Source organism: Sinohyriopsis cumingii, chromosome 9, assembly GCF_028554795.1.
Source record: "Sinohyriopsis cumingii isolate HCF-2022 chromosome 9, ASM2855479v2, whole genome shotgun sequence".
In the NCBI taxonomy this organism is placed as follows: domain Eukaryota; kingdom Metazoa; phylum Mollusca; class Bivalvia; order Unionida; family Unionidae; genus Sinohyriopsis; species Sinohyriopsis cumingii.
This window is the reverse complement of record NC_142969.1, coordinates 71,634,443-71,654,463: the sequence shown is the minus strand read 5'-3', so window position 1 is coordinate 71,654,463 and position 20,021 is coordinate 71,634,443. Positions and strand designations below refer to the sequence as shown.

Here is a 20,021-nt window from a genome sequence, read left to right as displayed (position 1 = left end):
CTGGACACCACAATAAGTCTTCTAGTGAAAACTCAATTTAACTTTCTGTTCTGGAGATGTTATGATAAGAAGATATTCAACATGGCTCCCATGGTGGCTATATTGGACTACAGATGAGCACCATTTTATTTAGGTCCAAAAAGATATCCTAAGAAGTCTTGTTGTGAAACTCGATGTTAATAGGACCATCCATGTAGGAGGAGTAACGATAAGATTATCAAGATGGCAAATATGGTGGCCATATTGGGCTTTAGCTTTGGCACCATTTTCATTTTGGACCTACCAGCCATCATAAGAAGTCTTTTAGTAAAAACCCCATGCTGATATGACCATCCATCCAGGGTAGGTAAAGCAAGTTTTTTAAGATGGCCACTGTGGTTGCCATACTGGATATGCAAGCAGTACCATTATCACCTATAACCAACCAGACCATGGAATGGATTTGTGTATAAAACTTCATGGCGGAGTAACAATATCCAACTCATGCTAACAGACGGATGGATGATGGATGACACACATGAGGTCATGAAACAATAAACCATCCTATAAGCTCTTCTATTCTATGACCAGTGAACCTAAAAATCTGATGCAATATTTAGGGTACACATACATTATTGAAATTTGACAGTTTGGGGACAGTATTAAAGTTAAAAAAGATCTGAAAGTTCAGTCATGATTCTAGCTTTGTTCCAAACAAAGTTACGTAAAGTTAAAAGATTACAAGACAGAGTCTGAATTTCTTGTACAAATGTTACAAAAATACAAATCATGGTGACACACTTTTCACATTTAATCATATATCATAAGCAAATATTGATTAAGGGAACAGTAGTACAAATAACTAGATCAGTGTTTGTAAAAGAAAAATCTTTCCAGTCTAAAAAGTTCATTTTTTTTTTACATTTGGGAAAAAGTGTTTCAATAATAACCAATAAAAAAAATTAAAATTATAATCTTTACATGCTTACAAAAATATTAAATTTCATTTCTAAAACCTCAAGTAGTTCTGCATAACATTGCTAAAATTGTCTGTGACCATGTAATGTCCAAAAAGGTCCAGAATACTTAAAAGGATTTTAACAATTGCTATCACTGCATGAAAAATTAATCAGGTCATCCACAAAATTATGAATACGAATGTGCTACTAAATTTATCTACCTCAAATGTCTTTTTTGTCCAGCAATTATATTTAATATAAGGTTTCTGTCAAGCAAATGCCGTCTCAGAAGTTCAAAAGCACATAATATTGAATATTGATGTAATGGCCTGAAAACCTAAACATGTGGTCTACATTGGGATACAAATAAGCAAGTAAACTTCATCAGTCTATGAAGTGATTTTGTTAACACCCTTCTCTGAAAGGATGGATGGATGGATTAACCTGAAAGGATGGATGGATGGATGGATTAACCTGAAAGGATGGATGGATGGATTAACCTGATCAAATTAAGGGGTGGAATAAAACGTCTTATTAAAGTTCTAAAATGATAAAATCACCTGCTGCTAGTTGTAAGAATCCAGTTGTTGCTGCAGTTGTAGCAAAATATTCTTCCACAGAGCCTACAGTGATGCTGAAATAGATTTCATATTAAATTAAACATTTCGGAAAATATCACATGCTATTTAGCTGTGCCAGCATCTCAATAATATACCAGATAAGACAACTGCAAATTGAAGTGTTATGAATTACGAAATGATAAGCTCATGCTTAATTACAAGTCCAATCCCATTTAAAAACATTCTTAGCTAGGGGTGAAATGATACACCTGTGTAGCATATTGATACAGTTCAAAATACACTGCCTGCGATACAACATATATCAATACACATATGAACTTGATGGTCTTTCCATGTCGGGAAGGAATGTGGTGCCCTTTTATGCATGTTGACATACTAGATGCATTTCCAGTATGCACATTACAGATAGAAATATAGTTATCATACATTTATATGCAATTCTCAATGATGACAAGATAACAAAAATATAAACAGACTACCTGTTGGCCTTCAGTGAGCTTTTTCAACAGTATAGGCCATTTAATGGTGGCTCAATTTAACTCACTTCAGCCACCAGGTCCTTTGTTTTGCACTGCATGAATGCTTTGAAAACATCTAATTACCAATTTCATGTCTAACTTAAAATTGGAAGACATTACCATATTATCTTTGAAAGAGAAGAAATAATGTTAATTTCCTTGTGAAAAGAAAATCTGATCTACAACAAATCCAGGCACTGGAATGATGAAGAATACCAACAAAATCTACCACACTGCACTTCATGCAAATGCAGAAGACTGCTGCAAGCACAGGTACTTGTACTAGTTATTGACCAAGGAAAACTACTAACAATACCCAATCCTATTCTATTTTTAAAAATGTACACAGGGTAATAAACGTGAGTGGTTTGAAATCTTCCCCCTTGCTGATTCTGTGCTAATTTTAATTATTCAATTGGCACCTTCATTCACTGCTTAAATATCTCTGCTTAAAATAATAAATTCCATATTTGTTCCTCATCTACAATTTAAGGATGGATGCTGCTAGGATTTTTATTTTAAGAGGGACCTCCCCCTTTGTCACCGAAATAATGTGGGAGTAGAAAGAAGAGGGAGGAGGAAATGGCCATATATTAATATTTACCTACAATGTCAATATCTCTTGTTCTTCCTGTTCCACTTTTTCAGAGCTACACTAAAATCAAAGTCTTTAAAAGATGTCACCTCTAGTTTTATAAACATTAATTTGTTAATTATTTCTGAGCATACTCTATTCCTTATCTGTGTATGAACATTGTTCTGCAGTTCCTTCTAAAGGGGCATATACATAGCTAGCTTTGTCAGCTTGAATATGTTCAGAAACTTATCTTTATGGCTGTTATGTAAAATTTTCCAGCACTCACAGATATTATCTTAAAATACATCTGCTCCACAATGGGATATTTTACTAACATAAACTTACTAAGTTTCTTGAATCAGTTGTTTACTGACCACCATGCCAGATTCCCAATATGTTCCATAAAGCTGTATTAGGGTTTTTAGCTCAACAATGCCATAGCCTGCTTGTACGGACGATGTATTCAAATAATTATCTTTACTTCCTAATTTCCTTTTTTCATCCTTATTTATGCAGTTTATCTTCACCTCGATATGAATATATGGTTTTGTTGCATATGATCTGCAGAGCTAAACTGACTGTTGAAAAAAATATGCAAACTGCATTCTTCTTTTAAATTGTCTGTATTTTAATAAGGCTCAGTATTCTGCCCTTTCTACATTTAATTTCAAAATATTTTTTGAAGACTGACTGTCATGACATCTATTATTATCCATCCAACATGTACATCTAACTCGTATTTAACACATTGTTTGGGCTCAAAATCACTCACTGGTATCTCCATTAACACTTTCCCAGCTCCAATAATCTGATATACTTCATAATTTGAAAATTATTGTCATCATCACTATCCTTGATGGAAGGTTCACACTATGCCATAAGTCTTATTCCAGGGTACAGTCAGCCAATCAAATTTAGTTAAACAGCCATTCTGTCATGTTTGAAGAACCAAGATGTGTGAACAGTTGTCTACCCAAACAGTTGCCTACAAGAATGGTTAAATAAAAATTGTATACTTTCACCAAGCATAATTTTATATGCAGGTTTTTTCAACTAATTTGCTGGATTTCTCATTCATCACTAATTTCCAAGTGCATGAATTTGTACAAATTTCGCACAATTCACATAATTGCACACCTATATATATTTAAGTACTGTAAATATCAATTAATGACTTTGGTGCAAAGTTTCTCTGTGCTTTGCCAATACTTCCTGTTTGTCATGCAGTGAATAAGCTAAATTTACTTTGGATTGGTAGTTATTGTTTAACCTGGACCAGAACAAGCAACAACCACCAATGGGAGTTCAATGTAACACTTCTGACCGTGTGACACACTGGTAGTGTAGCTTTCAAATCAACCAAAGAAGTCTAGATACAATTCAACATGGAAACTTCATGTAAAAGTAGCTATTAAATGATGAATAAAGTACTTCATTACATGTGTGGAACATATTTGGAATGTATCATACATATTTGGAATGTATCATATTTGGAATGTATTATACATGCTGAACTTGCTGCTAGCTTAATATAAGCATCATGGAAGGACTGGAGGAACATTACAAACCATGTCACTGTGTTCATTTGTAGATGGCAAGCGGTTATACCCAATAGTCTTTTTCGTTTTTACTAATAAAATGAGTGTCTGTGACTGATGTTTGAGATGAACTCAAAATTTAAAAAATAACAAGGCAAACTAATAATTATTTATCACTGCTGAAAATTAAAATAACTTACGTACAGTAACTATTGTTCTGTATTGATTCTCCATCTCTTGTACTGACATATGTATCATTACAGGAAAAGTATTGATGTATCAATATATTGATGAAATGTTTCACCCCTAATGTTATTGACAAAGGGTATCTTTGATAAAAAACACCACCTACTTTATTGGATAAAAAGCCCACCTTCTACTTTGTCTAATAAAAAGCCCACTATCTACTTTTTCTGATAAAATCCCACCCCTTACTTTGATAAAAAGCTCAACCCTACTTTTAGCAAGTGCGTCTTGCTGATCCCGTGACAAGATAATGGACAGAAATGTTGAACTGATGCAAAGATGAGGTCAATATCAGCTTCATAAAGTGTTTTTATATTCACCAATACAAGGGTCAACAAGTTTTGTATTATGATTTAGTGCAAAATGTGTACATCTTGCTGGTTTCATTCTAGTTATACTCCCCCCATATTAAAACATCACATTAAAGTACATGACATCAAAACAGAACAACAATAAATTATCAATGGTTGTATAATATGTCAACAAATGGAATTTTACAAAATCTAGAAGAAAAAATTATGTTTAGGAGGTGTATTAGAATTACCGTCCTCCAAAAGCTATTATTTAATTTGTTTCTTACAATACAACAGCCTTTGACTATTTCCTGCTGTAAGTGATGCAAATGAATCAAACTAAAGTAAAATATTTACTAGGAATTGCACACCACAAATAAAAAACTTCCTAACTCAATATAGAGCCAAATAATCACTAAGAAATTGCATTCCATAGTGAAACCTGTGTAAGTGAGCTACACTTGGGACTCGATAAAAAGGAATACTATAGTATCACAAATTTTAGTGAGGGACCAATTGTTGTGGTTTTCATTGTTGCCTTGAGCCATAAATTTAACAACCCAACAAAAATTACCCATGTACACCTCTCCCTCAATAACTCACGCACAATAGGGTCCACAAACATAGACTGCACTATAAGCAAGGCGCGAGTTAGAGAGGGACCTCAAAAAAAATCAAGACTTTGACATCGAGAAAACCATGAGGGGGGAGCGGCATTAGGGATCTGGGCTGTATATTGAATGAATCCTCATTTTACAATCTCGTCAATAAAAATTGTTAATAACGCTCTTTTTCTAATGAAGTTGTTCATTATTCTGTTTAAATAACATTTATTTTCAAAATGTCGAACATACGAAAGATCGTTCCAACTGGTTTCAACAAACATCACATGTAGACAAAAGAAAATGTGGGTATTACGTCAATGCTTTTTGTTTTCTTGATGAGTCTGGTTCCCATAGTGGTGTTTAATATTATCCTGCCAAATCGAGAGTCCACAGAGCAGGGAACTAGACTAACTGTTGACATGCCACCAAACAAGATTCCTTTTTTTCAAAAACAAATTTTTTTTCGTGAGACAGTCATCTATGTCAAAGCTCAATTTTTGTATTGTTCAATTAGTACAATACTGATGTAGTGATTTCATTGGAAGTAATAATAATACTTCTTATCATCCTTGAGGATATCTCTAAGTGCCAGTTCAAGAATTCTCTGAAACTCGCTTACCCACCATGGTCTGTGTCTGTGAAATCAAGCACTTTACTTTACGAAGTATTCATTTCGCTTGGCTGCCTTGTTATCTTTGATCATAGTTATGAAAGAGTTGGTTAATTTAACGTAGTTTATGTTACATACACAATAACATTTATAAGTGTTCAATTGATCAAAAGAAGTGAGTTCACCCAACACATGACAGGGGCCACTAGACTTTAAGTTTATAGGATTTTTGTGTCTTTCAACTTTTCTTTTATTCCACCTTCTTTATTTCATTCAAAAGACATAATTAACGTGATAATACAAAGGATTTCAGCTTTTAATTCAGTACAATATCACAAATACTCCTGTAAGTCAGTTATCAAAACATGGTCTGCACTTAATTAGGTTCTCAGAAAAATGCTCGCGGACATAGCTTTTACAGTAGATTGATGCATTTTACGTTTATTTACAAGAGGACACACTGCATTTGCGATGATTACACTTAAAAGTACTAAAAGATAGAACTAGAACACAAATTTCAATAGATAAAAAAATTATTTAATTTGTATTTATTTATGAAAGTACTGCCTCCACTTGGCGTGACATATCGAAATTTCCTTACATATAGTTAACTGCGGTGTACTAGGAATGTCATTTGGAAAGAAAATGTAGAAAATTGTATGACCTACTTTTAAATTTGACATTTCAAAGTGCTGATTAAAATTTCCAGGTCCTATCTACCATTTTCGACGATAAAACGAGCGATAGATCAAAGTTTCCATTACCAATTTTGATCAGGATTTTCTTCAAGTTCAACAAGTAGGGATCAATTTTTGGGGGTATTTTCTGGTTTAAAAATTGGGATCCATGCCTGACCTCGTGTTATAAGCAGGTTCGCGAGTTATCAGGATGCAAGCTATCGAGGGAGTGGTGTATGATGTCGACACCACACCTATTGTCTTAATGTGTTTCATTCCTTGAGATTAACAAAGCTACTAGTGTTTGATAAATCAATATCAATACTGTAATCTGGTAATAAAGTATTAACTGTTACACTTTCACTTTAACCCTTTCAAAAAAGAATTATAAAGCATTTTATATTGTTTCAAAGCACACATATTGATAAGGTGTACAGCAGCAGTAATTCCTACTCACTGCTTTAAATTGATATGTTATATTGATATGGACAGAGAAATGAGAAAAAGAATAATTTATTTACACACTAGTGTACCAGTATATGAAAATTAAATTTTTACTTATTCAACTCAATCCTTCATTTGAGTTCAACTGTATTTTGAAAAATGCAAATCCTCTTGAAAGCACATTTAATTTTATCCATGCATTTTTAATCCAAAAGAACACCTGTCTGTAAGATACTAGAACTACTGCCTGAAGCACTATTATTAATGAAACACTGTGTGTGTACACTAATTACAACAGATTATTAAATATCACACTTAAGCAATTTTTAGACAAAGCCATTGTATCAATATTAAGTTTCATGGCACGCATGATTGTTTGTCAGGTAAATAGCCCCCAAACTGCAAAATTAAACAACTCAAGGCTTTCTCAAAACCACTGACACATAGATCTGATCTTTCAATCATTGTTGCCTGAACTCTAATTATCCATTCTGCATGAATTGACTTGATTAATGAGGTTGCTAGGTTCACTAATACAGTGCAGTTATCATCACCAGTACATCTTCCTTTTCTATGATTTCCAAGACCTGTTTAGCATACCAGTTATGAAAGTGTGATTTTAATTCTTTGCTCTCCTTATTATTGTCAAGTCTAGGGGTTGAAGATGGTCTATACATAGGGCTGGCACAAACGAAGGAATGATTTCATTTTCTTTCAATTTACATAGCATCTCCACACTTTGATGGCATCAGCTTCCTTTGATGTTGAGCAATCAGATGAAAAAATGATGAAAGTGACTGAACTTGACAGGTGTTTTATTTGTGGTCACAGAGGTGGTAGTGCTGTTATAGTGTTGTTGGTTACATCAGTTTCCACCGACATTATTCACTCAGACAAAGACATGGTACAAGTATTCTTAGGTCGTGATTTGTGCTCATAAAAGTGGTAGCATTGTTTTAAACATTCAAGTGAACTCCTTTTGTGTCTGAATATTTTCATTCCTTCATATTCTTTATTTTTGGTATCTATAGAGGTTAAACCATAAAATTAAATACCAACTATATGAAAACTTTGATAGACAAAACAATGATTTTAAGTACCCACAAAAATGTCATTTTTTTTTATATAATGCATCAAAGATAAATGATAGTGCAGTATTATAAAGAGGTGACTGAAATATGGAATATATTATATATGGTTCTGACAAATCTGGCTGTATAATAAAGGTAGCTGTTTTGCACAAGTGGCTGTCTGACTAGGCTTGACTGCATTTTCTACCTTCAATGTACTTTCCATGATCTATGAGATTCACGGAGTAAGAAAGAATTAATAGGGCTCTCAATAAGATCAGTCACATGCCTACTAGTATAGATGGGTTTGTCCGAGCTGTACAGGTAATGATTTTACGTCACACTAATGTCTGAGCTGTACACGTATTGATTTTATGTCATTCTAATGTCTTGTCTAAGCTGTACAGGTATTGATTTTATGTCACATTAATGTCTGAGCTGTACAGGTATTGATTTTATATCACTAATGTCTGAGCTGTACATGGGTTGATTTTATGTTACATTAATGTCTGAGCTGTACACTCAGGTACTGATTTTACATCACTAATGTCTGAGCTGTACACATATTGATTTTATATCATACTAATGTCTGAGCTGTACACGTGCTGATTTTATGTCACACTAATGTCTGAGCTGTACAGGTACTGATTTTATATCACACTAATGTCTGAGCTGTACACGTGCTGATTTTATGTCACACTAATGTCTGAGCTGTACAGGTACTGATTTGTTGTCATAATATATGCCACATACTGCTCACCTTCCTGAGGGTAAATGAAAACTCAGTTTTACAACCTGAGCAATTTGTGACAGTGCTGTCATCCTGCCATTTCTCTGACTTTTGGAGTTTCTGTTCAAATGCCAGATGATCAGTCTTCTTCCATAATTTGTCTTTCTCCCTGTCATTCAAAAAAGGACAGAAATGAAATCAAATATCAGCTAAACAAAATAATGTGCACTACTGCATTTGTCTTTCTCCCTGTCATTCAAAAAAGGATGGAAATGAAGTCAAATATCAGCTAAACAAAATAATGTGCACTACTGCATTTGTTTGCACATAAGGCAGGTCAAAACTGAAAACAACAGACAACAAGGCCCCATATTATAATAATATTCTGAGGAACAAACTTAATCTCAAGCTCATATTCGAGAAGTTTCACTGTGTATGACATCAACAAGAATCAAATTTGAATCACAAAAACATCCCGAGTCAATGACTTTAATTAAAATCAAGCTGGAATTACAAAAACTTTAAAAATGTTCTTAACCTGGGTCCCTCTTTTATATGTCCAAATTTCCATTAATTGGGTTTATCCTACATATCATATCTGATTTTTTTTTTTATCATGAACATTAGTTTTTGGCTCAAAAAGACTTGAGATGGCAGACCCTGAAACTACCAGGCCAAATCTGCCATGGAGATCACAAAACTTCATGCATGAGTTTGAGCTTGCTATTAATTTTCCAATTATAAACTATCTTTCAAGAGTAAGATCATTTTATGACTGGTTTTATGATTTCTGGTTCCATCCAACTTCTCACAAAAGTGAGCTATCAAACTCAATTTTGACTCTCCACTAAAGTGAGCAATTGAACTATATTATAATGAAACTTATAAGACAACTGAAAGTTGTGATTTATTCACTGCAAAATAATGTTGTTAAAGTACATGAAGAGAAGTTGAATTGAGTGAAAATAAAACAAGACTCATGTAATGCAACAAATATCAAAATATCTGAGTTTAAGTGTACACACAAGTTGAGGCATTTTATGAATACAGAGTCAGGTTATGTAAATGAACCGAAAAAAACCAAAGAAAATCAAAGAATTTAGCACATTAAAAAATGGTGAGTTACAATTCAAGGATATGGAAGGTACCAACAGCATTGAAAAGAATGATAAATACAAGTTTTTAAAATGGACACAAAATGAATTATTTAGAACCTTGAGTTTCAAAATGTTAGCTTGAAACCCGCCTCTATGTTTCAACCTTGAACTGTTGTATGATGTATAAAAACCTACTTTGTGAAACCATTCATCCCTTTGGCAAAAAAAGTATGATCTTCCCATATGAAGTCAGTATATTACATAATATAATTTATCCAATCCGTTTCCCATTGCAATGGTCTTTTAAGTATGGCTTTACTATGACACAGTACTTTAATACAAAACTTTAACACAAACTATTAATGTTAACATTGTTGTCATCACCACCAAAACCGAACACTTATATCTTATTATCTTTTAATGAATACAGTAAATTAATCAACTGATCTGATGAAAATTGGTGAGAACAGTAGCCCCCCTCTTGAACAAACCCCCTGAGCAGCGGCCACCTGCTTCTTACAGCCAGAATCCCTTGGCACCAGCGAGTTTGTATTCAAAAAGTACCCTTAAGAATGGCCACCCCTCTAACGCGACCAGCGGCCATAAAATTAGTACAAAAATGGAAAATGCATACATGCCAACCCCTGGCAAGGAAAAAGTGTAATCCAAGTGGACAAAAAGAGTAATCCAAGCAGAAAAAGAGTAACCCACATATAACATGATAAAAATTCAATAAGCATATGTACAAAATGATTTATTTATCCCTCTGGACTTTTAACAGCAATTACTGCTTCAAGTTTTGGTATATAATGCTTTGAGCTTTATAAAGCAACAGACTCTCATATTGCATTTCAAACACTTTGTACCAGCTGAGACTATTTATCATTTGCACACCTGTAGAGCACTAAGTGCTGGGTTACAGAGCCTGGATCTGAATTCAGTTTTATTTTTGTTAACAATACTGAACAATCTCTCACAGTCACCATTAGAATGGTAAAGAACCAACATTCCTTTCATAACCTGACAAAGAAGAGGAAATTTATATCTTACACTTATTGGGTCTTTTAGCTGGGAAATAAGAAGAAAAAAATCAACTCTGTCTGCATGAAGTACATTGTCAGGTAGAGTGCCAACTTGATACTTCAAGAGTTCACCTTCTAATTTATCAGCATCCTTTCCTGCAGCATAGTGCATCATAAGACAGAGACAACCTGATATGTACAATGACGGAGACATTTTTCAAAATATAGAAAGCAACTCCTTTATGAATTTCAGTCATCACTGATGCAGTATCAGCTGAAAACCCCATACAGTTCTGCAAACTTATGTTTATTCAGAGCATTATAAAGCAAATAAAAAAAATGTTTTCTCCAGTGGAATCTACTGTTAACTCTAGTAATGAAAGAAGAGCACTCTGACTTTGCCTTTTTCATTATCAAAGCCTCTTATACAGACTGGGTACAACTTTTTGTTATAATCACCACTTGTGTCTGCTGCAATATTAAACAGCCCAATTTTCATGGCTTCTGCAATTTTAAGTGAAGTATCTTCTGCTAAACACCTAACAATATTTAGATGATTTTGTTCTTGCACTTGCATATTTTCTGCAATTTTGGAATCGGGGAAACATCAGTTTGAACAAAGGACTAATGTAATCTTCTACTGCTAGGTGTAGTCCGTGTTCTATTCAGAACTCTGTAGATAATACCTCTGCATTTATAAAAACGTGTCCACAATTAAGCTATTCTGTAAAAAAGAATGTCACCTTAGTATTGGAGTTAGTAAAATGAGCTAATTCAAGGTTTCTTTGTTTTACCACCATGACCAATATTGAAATCCTTTCCACGCAGCCTGCAAGGAGCATGAAGCTGCCCTAGAATGGAATGCTGTATTGTGTAATTCATGTATTCATCTTAGAATCGGTTATTCGTCTTTTCATAATCCATCTGTGAAATTATCTGAAATATATTTGTGCTGTAACATACATACTGACTAGAATAAATCTGACTTGACTTTTAGCGCCAAATACCTACAGATTGATTCTGTATCAGATATGAATTAAAACAGAGAATCTGCGGGCAAAGATTAAAAGTTAGAAAACCAGTCTATTCTCTCCTAACTAAGCCAAACAGCTGCTATAAATAGAAACCGAAGTCAAAAGTAGAAACCAGCATGTTTCTTGGAAATAGGGTAACTGCTATAAATAGAACATAATACTGTGTGGAAAGTGCATTCAAGTCTTCGGACTAGCGTACTCTTATGTCCTAGTTACATAGATGCTGTATTTTCTAGAATACGGTCTGTGGGATTAATGGGATATTAATAAAACTTTGAAAAACAATTATTAATTTTTCTGGGAGGGAGATATACCGAAAACGCATAAGCTATATACAATTACGCATAAAGCATAATTTAGTGGGGAAAAAAGCATAATGATTATGCCAAAAGCGTAATGGTTGGCATGTATGAAAATATTCCCCTCAAGAGCGGACTTTCTTTCAAATGTATCCAGAACCAATAATTAATTCATATCGTAATGTAAGGTAAGTAATCAGATTATCTCTATCGTCAATACATGTCTCCCAATTTCTTGTTTCCATTACTTAAAGAAGTGTTGACTACACTACGTCTAACAATAAGACTGATATTATATCATTGTTTATAAAAGTTGAAGTTTACAGGAAATGGGCTTAATAATGTTATGACAGAGTTTTGGTCTACACACATCTGTCAAGTTCTTCCCTTTGATGATTACAACTGGACATAATTGTCAAGATAATAATAGTGTCAGCATTGGCTAAAACTCGATTTTGTGCATTAACACACACACACACACAAAGATATTAACCTTGACCTTGAATAAAACCAGACAAAGACTGAAAAATCACGTGACCACTAATTATTGCTTCCTTTGCGAAGGCATTTCGTCCACTTGACAAAAGTTTCGTCTACAAAATTAAATCACACACAGTTAGCAATATCCAAATAAATCATTACCAATCAATAAAACGTCATCACGTAAACAGAGACATATTTCTTTAAGAAGAAATTCGGATATTCTACTCAACAAAATTGGGTGAGGTGGGGAGGGGTGACTTGCAGAACAATTTTATGTAGAAAAGACTCGAATAATACAATTTTATGTTGAAAAGAATCGAATAAACAATGTCGTAACAGATAAGGAGGTTATTCAGCAGCCGTGGGAAAATGAAGCAAATGGAAAGAGAATTATGTATGTACCAAGATTTAAATGACGTTTTTGAATGGGTTTGCAATCTGCATGACAACAATACCCGCTTGCATATCATGCTTATGCCAAGAATAAGAACTATTAATGTATATTCAGTTGAAATAAGTCTATTTCTATAACAAGAACCTTTTAATAATTAATGTTATTTTTAAATGAAGATATTAAATGCTTTGAAGTATGTAGCTTTCTTACTACGTACATTACATATACTTCACAAAAAGAATTTAGTCCCCCTCTGGAAAGGCCACATGTCTTATAAGGCCACTTTTCTGGTGCAGAAGGGGTGGCCATATAAGAGGGGGACTACTGTATATTTAATTAAAGAAAATTAATCAACTGATCTAATGAAAATTGGAGAGTATATTTACTTGATGAGTCTGAGAAGTTTCTTTTTGAGCTGTATGTTGTCCTCCTTCAACTGGTTGTTTTCCTCTTCTTTCTGATGGAGTATATCTGAGGTCTTTTCTTTCTCTTCAACAAGGTTATTCTGAAATGTAAAAAGATTTTCAAAAAACAATTTACTTCATGGAAAATGGCAAAGTAAAAAAAAATCCTGTATAAACTTGCTACTACAGTAATGAGTATTTCACTCATATGTAAATTCCTGAGCAGATTTTCAAAACCTTCAGCCAGTATTTTTGCTATTATGAAACAGCATACTAAAGTTTTGTTTATTTTCTGCTACAGCTTTGTAAATTATTCCTGATTTCATTTCCATGATCTTTCTTTTCATGCCATACATGTAGAATTGTCAGAAAACATAATGAAGTCACAGCCTCAGAAACAAGGGAACCATCTCTGCCTCACAATAGTCAAAATTAGCAGCAAATGGTTTAAGCTACAGTATTCTTTGAAGTGTATTATTATCAGCACCCTCTGTCTGTTTGTCAAAAAAGTTTGGATCTCTCCACAATGAGGTGGTTGTGAAAGGTAAAAAGAAAGAATCGCAATTACAGTAACTTTTTAAAATATGTCACCAAATTCTATACATGCACTCATACCGGAAGGAAACAACATTATAAAAAACAGAAGCAGAATTACAACACCTGAGGAGGTGGGGAGGGGCCATATGTCAAAAAATATAAATCATGTTGTAGTAATAGTATTTCATTTTATTACCATATTACAACAGATGTTCTTCATGCAAGTTTCATATCTAAACAAGAATCTTTCATTAAAGATTTAACTATTAATATGAGAGTGAAAGATACTTTTCACAAAATCAGGGCCTGAAAATTATGGTTCTCACTCAATGGTCTGAGACCAATAGGGTCCTAGATCATCAAGGTTCACATAAGTCAATCTTTGTTCCAAAAGATATGTCTGACATGCAAACTTTGGTAAACCCAAGGAGTAGATATTTGATTTAAGCTGAGCTTGAGGAAAGGCAAAATTCTGATCGACTTAGATCAAGCTTACATTGGTGTTTTATGTACTGAATAATAAAACTGTTGATTTCCCATACTGTCTTACAATACCAATCTTTGGCTATCAAATGATCAACTTCTGGTTGCTTCAGTGCAAATCCTTGTTTTAAGGTTTAAACAGAACATTTTATCCAGTTTACAGTAACAAATAAGTAACCATAAGGGTTTGACAGTCTATTGCAGGCAATATGACAGATCCAAAGCCAAATAACATTGAATCAGGATCTCAGACCAGGATAATTTTCAGACCCTGAACATTTCTGAAGTCCATGAAAGGATGGTTACTCATGCATGAATTTTCTGATTTTCTCAACTTTACTATCATCATTCTGCAACTAAAAGCCATCCAGTAATTAGAATAATCTAATTGGTACAAAAAGGTTAAATGTTGCCACATGTGAAACATGACATAAAGGTGAATACATGACTACATAACATTTTCCATGGGTACTGAATAACAATTTAATATAATGTAAACCTCAAGAAATGAAAAAGTCAAAACACAATACAAAAATTTAATTCCTGTTTACCTGGACCACCAAAGATGACTGCAAAGTTTCTTTCAATTTGTCAGTTTGCTAAAAAAAAATTAAAAAAGCAACTATAAGTAAATATATTGATGTGTATCACTGTATAAAGTATGAAAAAGATATTACATTTTTCATAAGATTCTAGCATATTTTAAGGGATTCGACTAAAATGTTAACATAATAAAATATTAAAAATGAAACTGACCAAGTAATTCTTCATATTAAGCTTACAAAGCCCATGAAACAGCTAATCTGATCAAATCTAGACTTCATCTGCATTTAATTTGATATCTATGTGTATTCTGTCTGTATGTTGTTTGCATTCCATTCACGTCTGCTTTTCATGTCTCGTCATTTTTATATATGGTATAAGAAATGCAATCAGAATTTAGTTCATTGCTTCCATCTATGATTACCTATAATTTTTTCTAGTTTGGAACTAAAAGGAAATGACCATTCCATGTCTGAGTGGTAGAGGGAGATAACTTAAGCTGTCGTATCTGGCCTAATTAAATGTGTGGATGAATGAAATAGAAAGTGCATAAAATGCAAAGGAAACGGTTAATTTTATCTAAAATGATAATTTTAATCCTAAAGGTAATAAGGGTAGAATTATAGCTGTATAGTATACATCAATTGATTTCATTTCTCATTTCATTTGTTCAAATATTGATTGTACAGATAAAACCACTGGTGATGTCATCACACATTATGTCACTTGTTTTCTACTTCAAAATTACAAGAACATCAAGCTTGGACAGCAGCAAAATAACTAATGTGACTGATGGACAGCAGCAAAATAACTAATGAGACTGATGGACAGCAGCAAAATAACTAATGAGACTGATGGACATCTACAATATAGCTAATGTGACTGATGGACAGCAGCAATATAACTAATGAGACTGATGGACATCTACAATATAGCTAATGTGACTGATGGACAGCAACAATATAGCTAATGTGACTGATGGACAGCAACAATATAGCTAATGTGACTGATGGACAGCAACAATATAACTAATGAGACTGATGGACAGCAGCAAAATAACTAATGAGAGTGACGGACATCTACAATATAGCTAATGTGACTGATGGACAACAGCAATATAACTAATGAGACTGATGGACATCTACAATATAGCTAATGTGACTGATGGACAGCAACAATATAGCTAATGTGACTGATGGACAGCAACAATATAGCTAATGTGACTGATGGACAGCAACAATATAACTAATGAGACTGATGGACAGCAACGATATAACTAATGAGACTGATTGATATCAACAACATAACTAATGAGATTGATTGATATCAACAACATAACTAATGTGACTGATGAATATCAACAATATAACTAATGAGACTGATGGACATCACCAATATAACTAATGTGACTGATGAATATCAACAATATAACTAATGTGACTGATGGACATCTACAATATAGCTAATGTGACTGATGAAGATCAACAATATAACTAATGTGACTGGTGGACAGCAGCAATATAACTAATGTGACTGATGGACAGCAGCAATATAACTAATGTGACTGATGGACATCTACAATATAGCTAATGTGACTGATGGACAGCAACAATATAGCTAATGTGACTGATGGACAGCAACAATATAACTAATGAGACTGATGGACAGCAACGATATAACTAATGAGACTGATTGATATCAACAACATAACTAATGAGATTGATTGATATCAACAACATAACTAATGTGACTGATTGATATCAACAACATAACTAATGAGACTGATGGACATCACCAATATAACTAATGAGACTGATGAATATCAACAATATAACTAATGTGACTGATGAATATCAACAATATAGCTAATGTGACTGATGAATATCAACAATATAACTAATATGACAGATGGATATCAACAATATAACTAATGTGACTGATGAATATCAACAATATAACTAATGTGACTGATGGACATCTACAATATAACTAATGTGACTGATGGACATCTACAATATAGCTAATGTGACTGATGAAGATCAACAATATAACTAATGTGACTGATGAATATCAACAATATAACTAATGTGACTGATGAATATCAACAATATAACTAATGTGACTGATGAATATCAACAATATAACTAATGTGACTGATGAATATCAACAATATAACTAATGTGACTGATGGACATCTACAATATAGCTAATGTGACTGATGAAGATCAACAATATAACTAATGTGACTGGTGGACAGCAACAATATAACTAATGTGACTGAGGGCAAGCAACAAGATAAAGCCTCTTCACTAAATAAATCAGTTATATCAATAAACTGCATGCTGTCTTTCAACATCAGTCCTCCAACAAGACAAAAACAGAAGAGCTACCCCATCAGTCCTCAGTGTCCTGTGCTCTGCCTCCAGTGCCATTCCAAAATAACTAATGTGACTGATGGACAGCAGCAATATAACTAATGAGACTGATGGAAATCAACAAAATAACTAATGAAACTGATGGAAATCAACAATATAACCAATGAAACTGATGGAAATCAACAATATAACTAATGTGACTGATGGACAGCAACAATATAACTAATGTGACTGATGGAGAGCAACAATATAACTAATGTGACTGATGAAGAGCAACAATATAACTAATGTGACTGATGGACAGCAACAATATAACTAATGTGACTGATGGACAGCAATGATATAACTAATGATTGATGGACAGCAATGATATAACTAATATGACTGATGGACAGCAACAATATAACTAATGTGACTGATGACAGCAATGATATAACTAATGTGATTGATGGACAGCAATGATATAACTAATATGACTGATGGGGAGCAACAATATAACTAATGTGACTGATGGACAGCAACAATATAACTAATGTGACTGATGGAGATCAACAATATAGCTAATGTGACTGGTGGACAGCAACAATATAACTAATGTGACTGAGGGCAAGCAACAAGATAAAGCCTCTTCACTAAATAAATCAGTTATATCAATAAACTGCATGCTGTCTTTCAACATCAGTCCTCCAACAAGACAAAAACAGAAGAGCTACCCCATCAGTCCTCAGTGCCTTTCCTCTGCCTCCAGTGCCATTCCACCCCCATCTGCCCCCACTGTCCTTCCAGCCTCATTCCACTGCTCTTCCAGCCCCATATGCCCCCATTGCTCTTCCAGCCCCATATTCCCCCATTGCTCTTCCAGCCCCATCTGCCCCCAATGCTCTTCCAGCCCCATATGTCCCTATTGCTCTTCCAGCCCCATCTGCCCACAGTGCCCTTCCAGCACCATCTGCCCCCATTGCCCTCCCCAGTGTCCTACCAGCCCCATTTGCCCCCAGTGCCCTTCTAGCCCCAGCTGCTCCTTCAAAGATCTCTCTAGATCAATAGAGAAACTCCTTAAACTGTTTGTCTTCCTTTTTTCTACCTATTGTTTTCTTTATTTAATGGTAGGACAAATATATGAGCTTTTGCCAGGTTGCTCCTTTAAAAAAAAGAAACTCCACATTTTATCAACAGCATCACATCTGCCACAAAATAATGCCCTTTTTTCCAAAATTAAAAAACTGCCCCATTGCTAAAGTTACTCTACTGACGTCCCATCCATAAGTAATTCCAAAATTAAAAAACTGCCCCTATTACTAAAATTATTCTATTGACGTCCCATCCATAAGTAATTCCAAAATTAAAAATCTGTCACTATTGCCAAAGTTACCCTACTGACATCCCATCCATAAATAATTCCAAAATTTAAAAAACTGCCCCTATTGCTAAAGTTACTTGATTGACGTCCCATCCATAAGTAATTCCCAAACAAAACAAAACTGCCCCATTACTAAAGTTACCCTACTGACGTCCCATCCGTAAGAAATTCACAAACAAAACAAAACTGCCACTGTTGCTAAAGGTACCCTCCATAAGAAATTCCAAAATAAGCAAAACTGCCAGGATTGCTCAAGGTACTCTCTCGACATCACTTCCATAAGAAATCCCCAGCTGAGCAATGAATACAGTACCTGGCTGACTTGATGTCTTAGCTGCTGGATCTCAACATTTTGGTCTTCAAGTTTCTCAAGTAATTCCTGGATCTGAAATACATAAAATGTAATTTAACATACCTTATATACTTGTGTATAAACCCAAAAATGTAGGAAAAATTTAAAGGCCTGGAAGTGGGGGGGGGGCTAATCCAAGGGCCAATGTCTAAACTTTACAGTTTTTAGATCTTTTGTTGACTACTGTAATGGCTGTAAATCTTGGGACATGAAACTTTAATTTTTTCCGTGCTTAGCACACATGTATCTAACTACCTATCACCAATGGGAAGGCTGTAAGCTTAGGCATGGCTAGAAAAGTTGCATCTTGGTACATATGTGGTTTCTTTGGTCCTGACCCTCAACCTTTAGAACCCAAAATTCTAAATATGGAAACCAGAGATATGCAGTTTGACCAAAATACAAGTATACTGTGGCATGGATCCTGTAATTACATATACTGTGGTCCATTTCCAATATACAGCTCTCCCCCATTATAGTGCACTTTGCTATAATGTGATTTCGGATATAATGCAGTAATGCTATGAACCCTAAGACCAAAAAATAATAAAAATATTAATTTTTAAAAGTTACTTTACAACATTTATCATTTGAAAACTGTACAGTGAAACTACTGTGTTTGATTTGATTTGGACATTAACAGAACATGTTTTAACTGTCAATGCTTGATTCTAATTGTCCATTACTGTATTTAGGCAACATCAGATACTGTATTCCTAACACACCCAAAATGACCCATGTCCCTAATAAGCCACAGCTGTAATTGGTCCATGCCAACTATTCCATTTGATTACAATAAAATTATCAAATT

The 20,021-nt window shown here is 34.1% G+C and overlaps 1 protein-coding gene across 4 annotated transcripts in view; it reads right to left on the bottom strand.

The window, feature by feature from the left end:
- Positions 1-20,021, bottom strand: part of LOC149792003 (uncharacterized) — a 105,410-nt gene that overhangs the window by 25,597 nt on the left and 59,792 nt on the right. For all 4 annotated transcript variants that reach the window (XM_089970497.1, XM_089970499.1, XM_089970500.1 and 1 more), the window contains 5 exons: positions 19,172-19,243; positions 15,132-15,179; positions 13,543-13,661; positions 8,858-8,996; positions 1,499-1,572 (listed from right to left, as the gene is read on the bottom strand). In XM_089970497.1, coding sequence (XP_089826623.1) covers positions 1,499-1,572; positions 8,858-8,996; positions 13,543-13,661; positions 15,132-15,179; positions 19,172-19,243 — 452 coding nt within the window. The remainder of the gene's footprint in view (positions 1-1,498; positions 1,573-8,857; positions 8,997-13,542; positions 13,662-15,131; positions 15,180-19,171; positions 19,244-20,021) is intronic.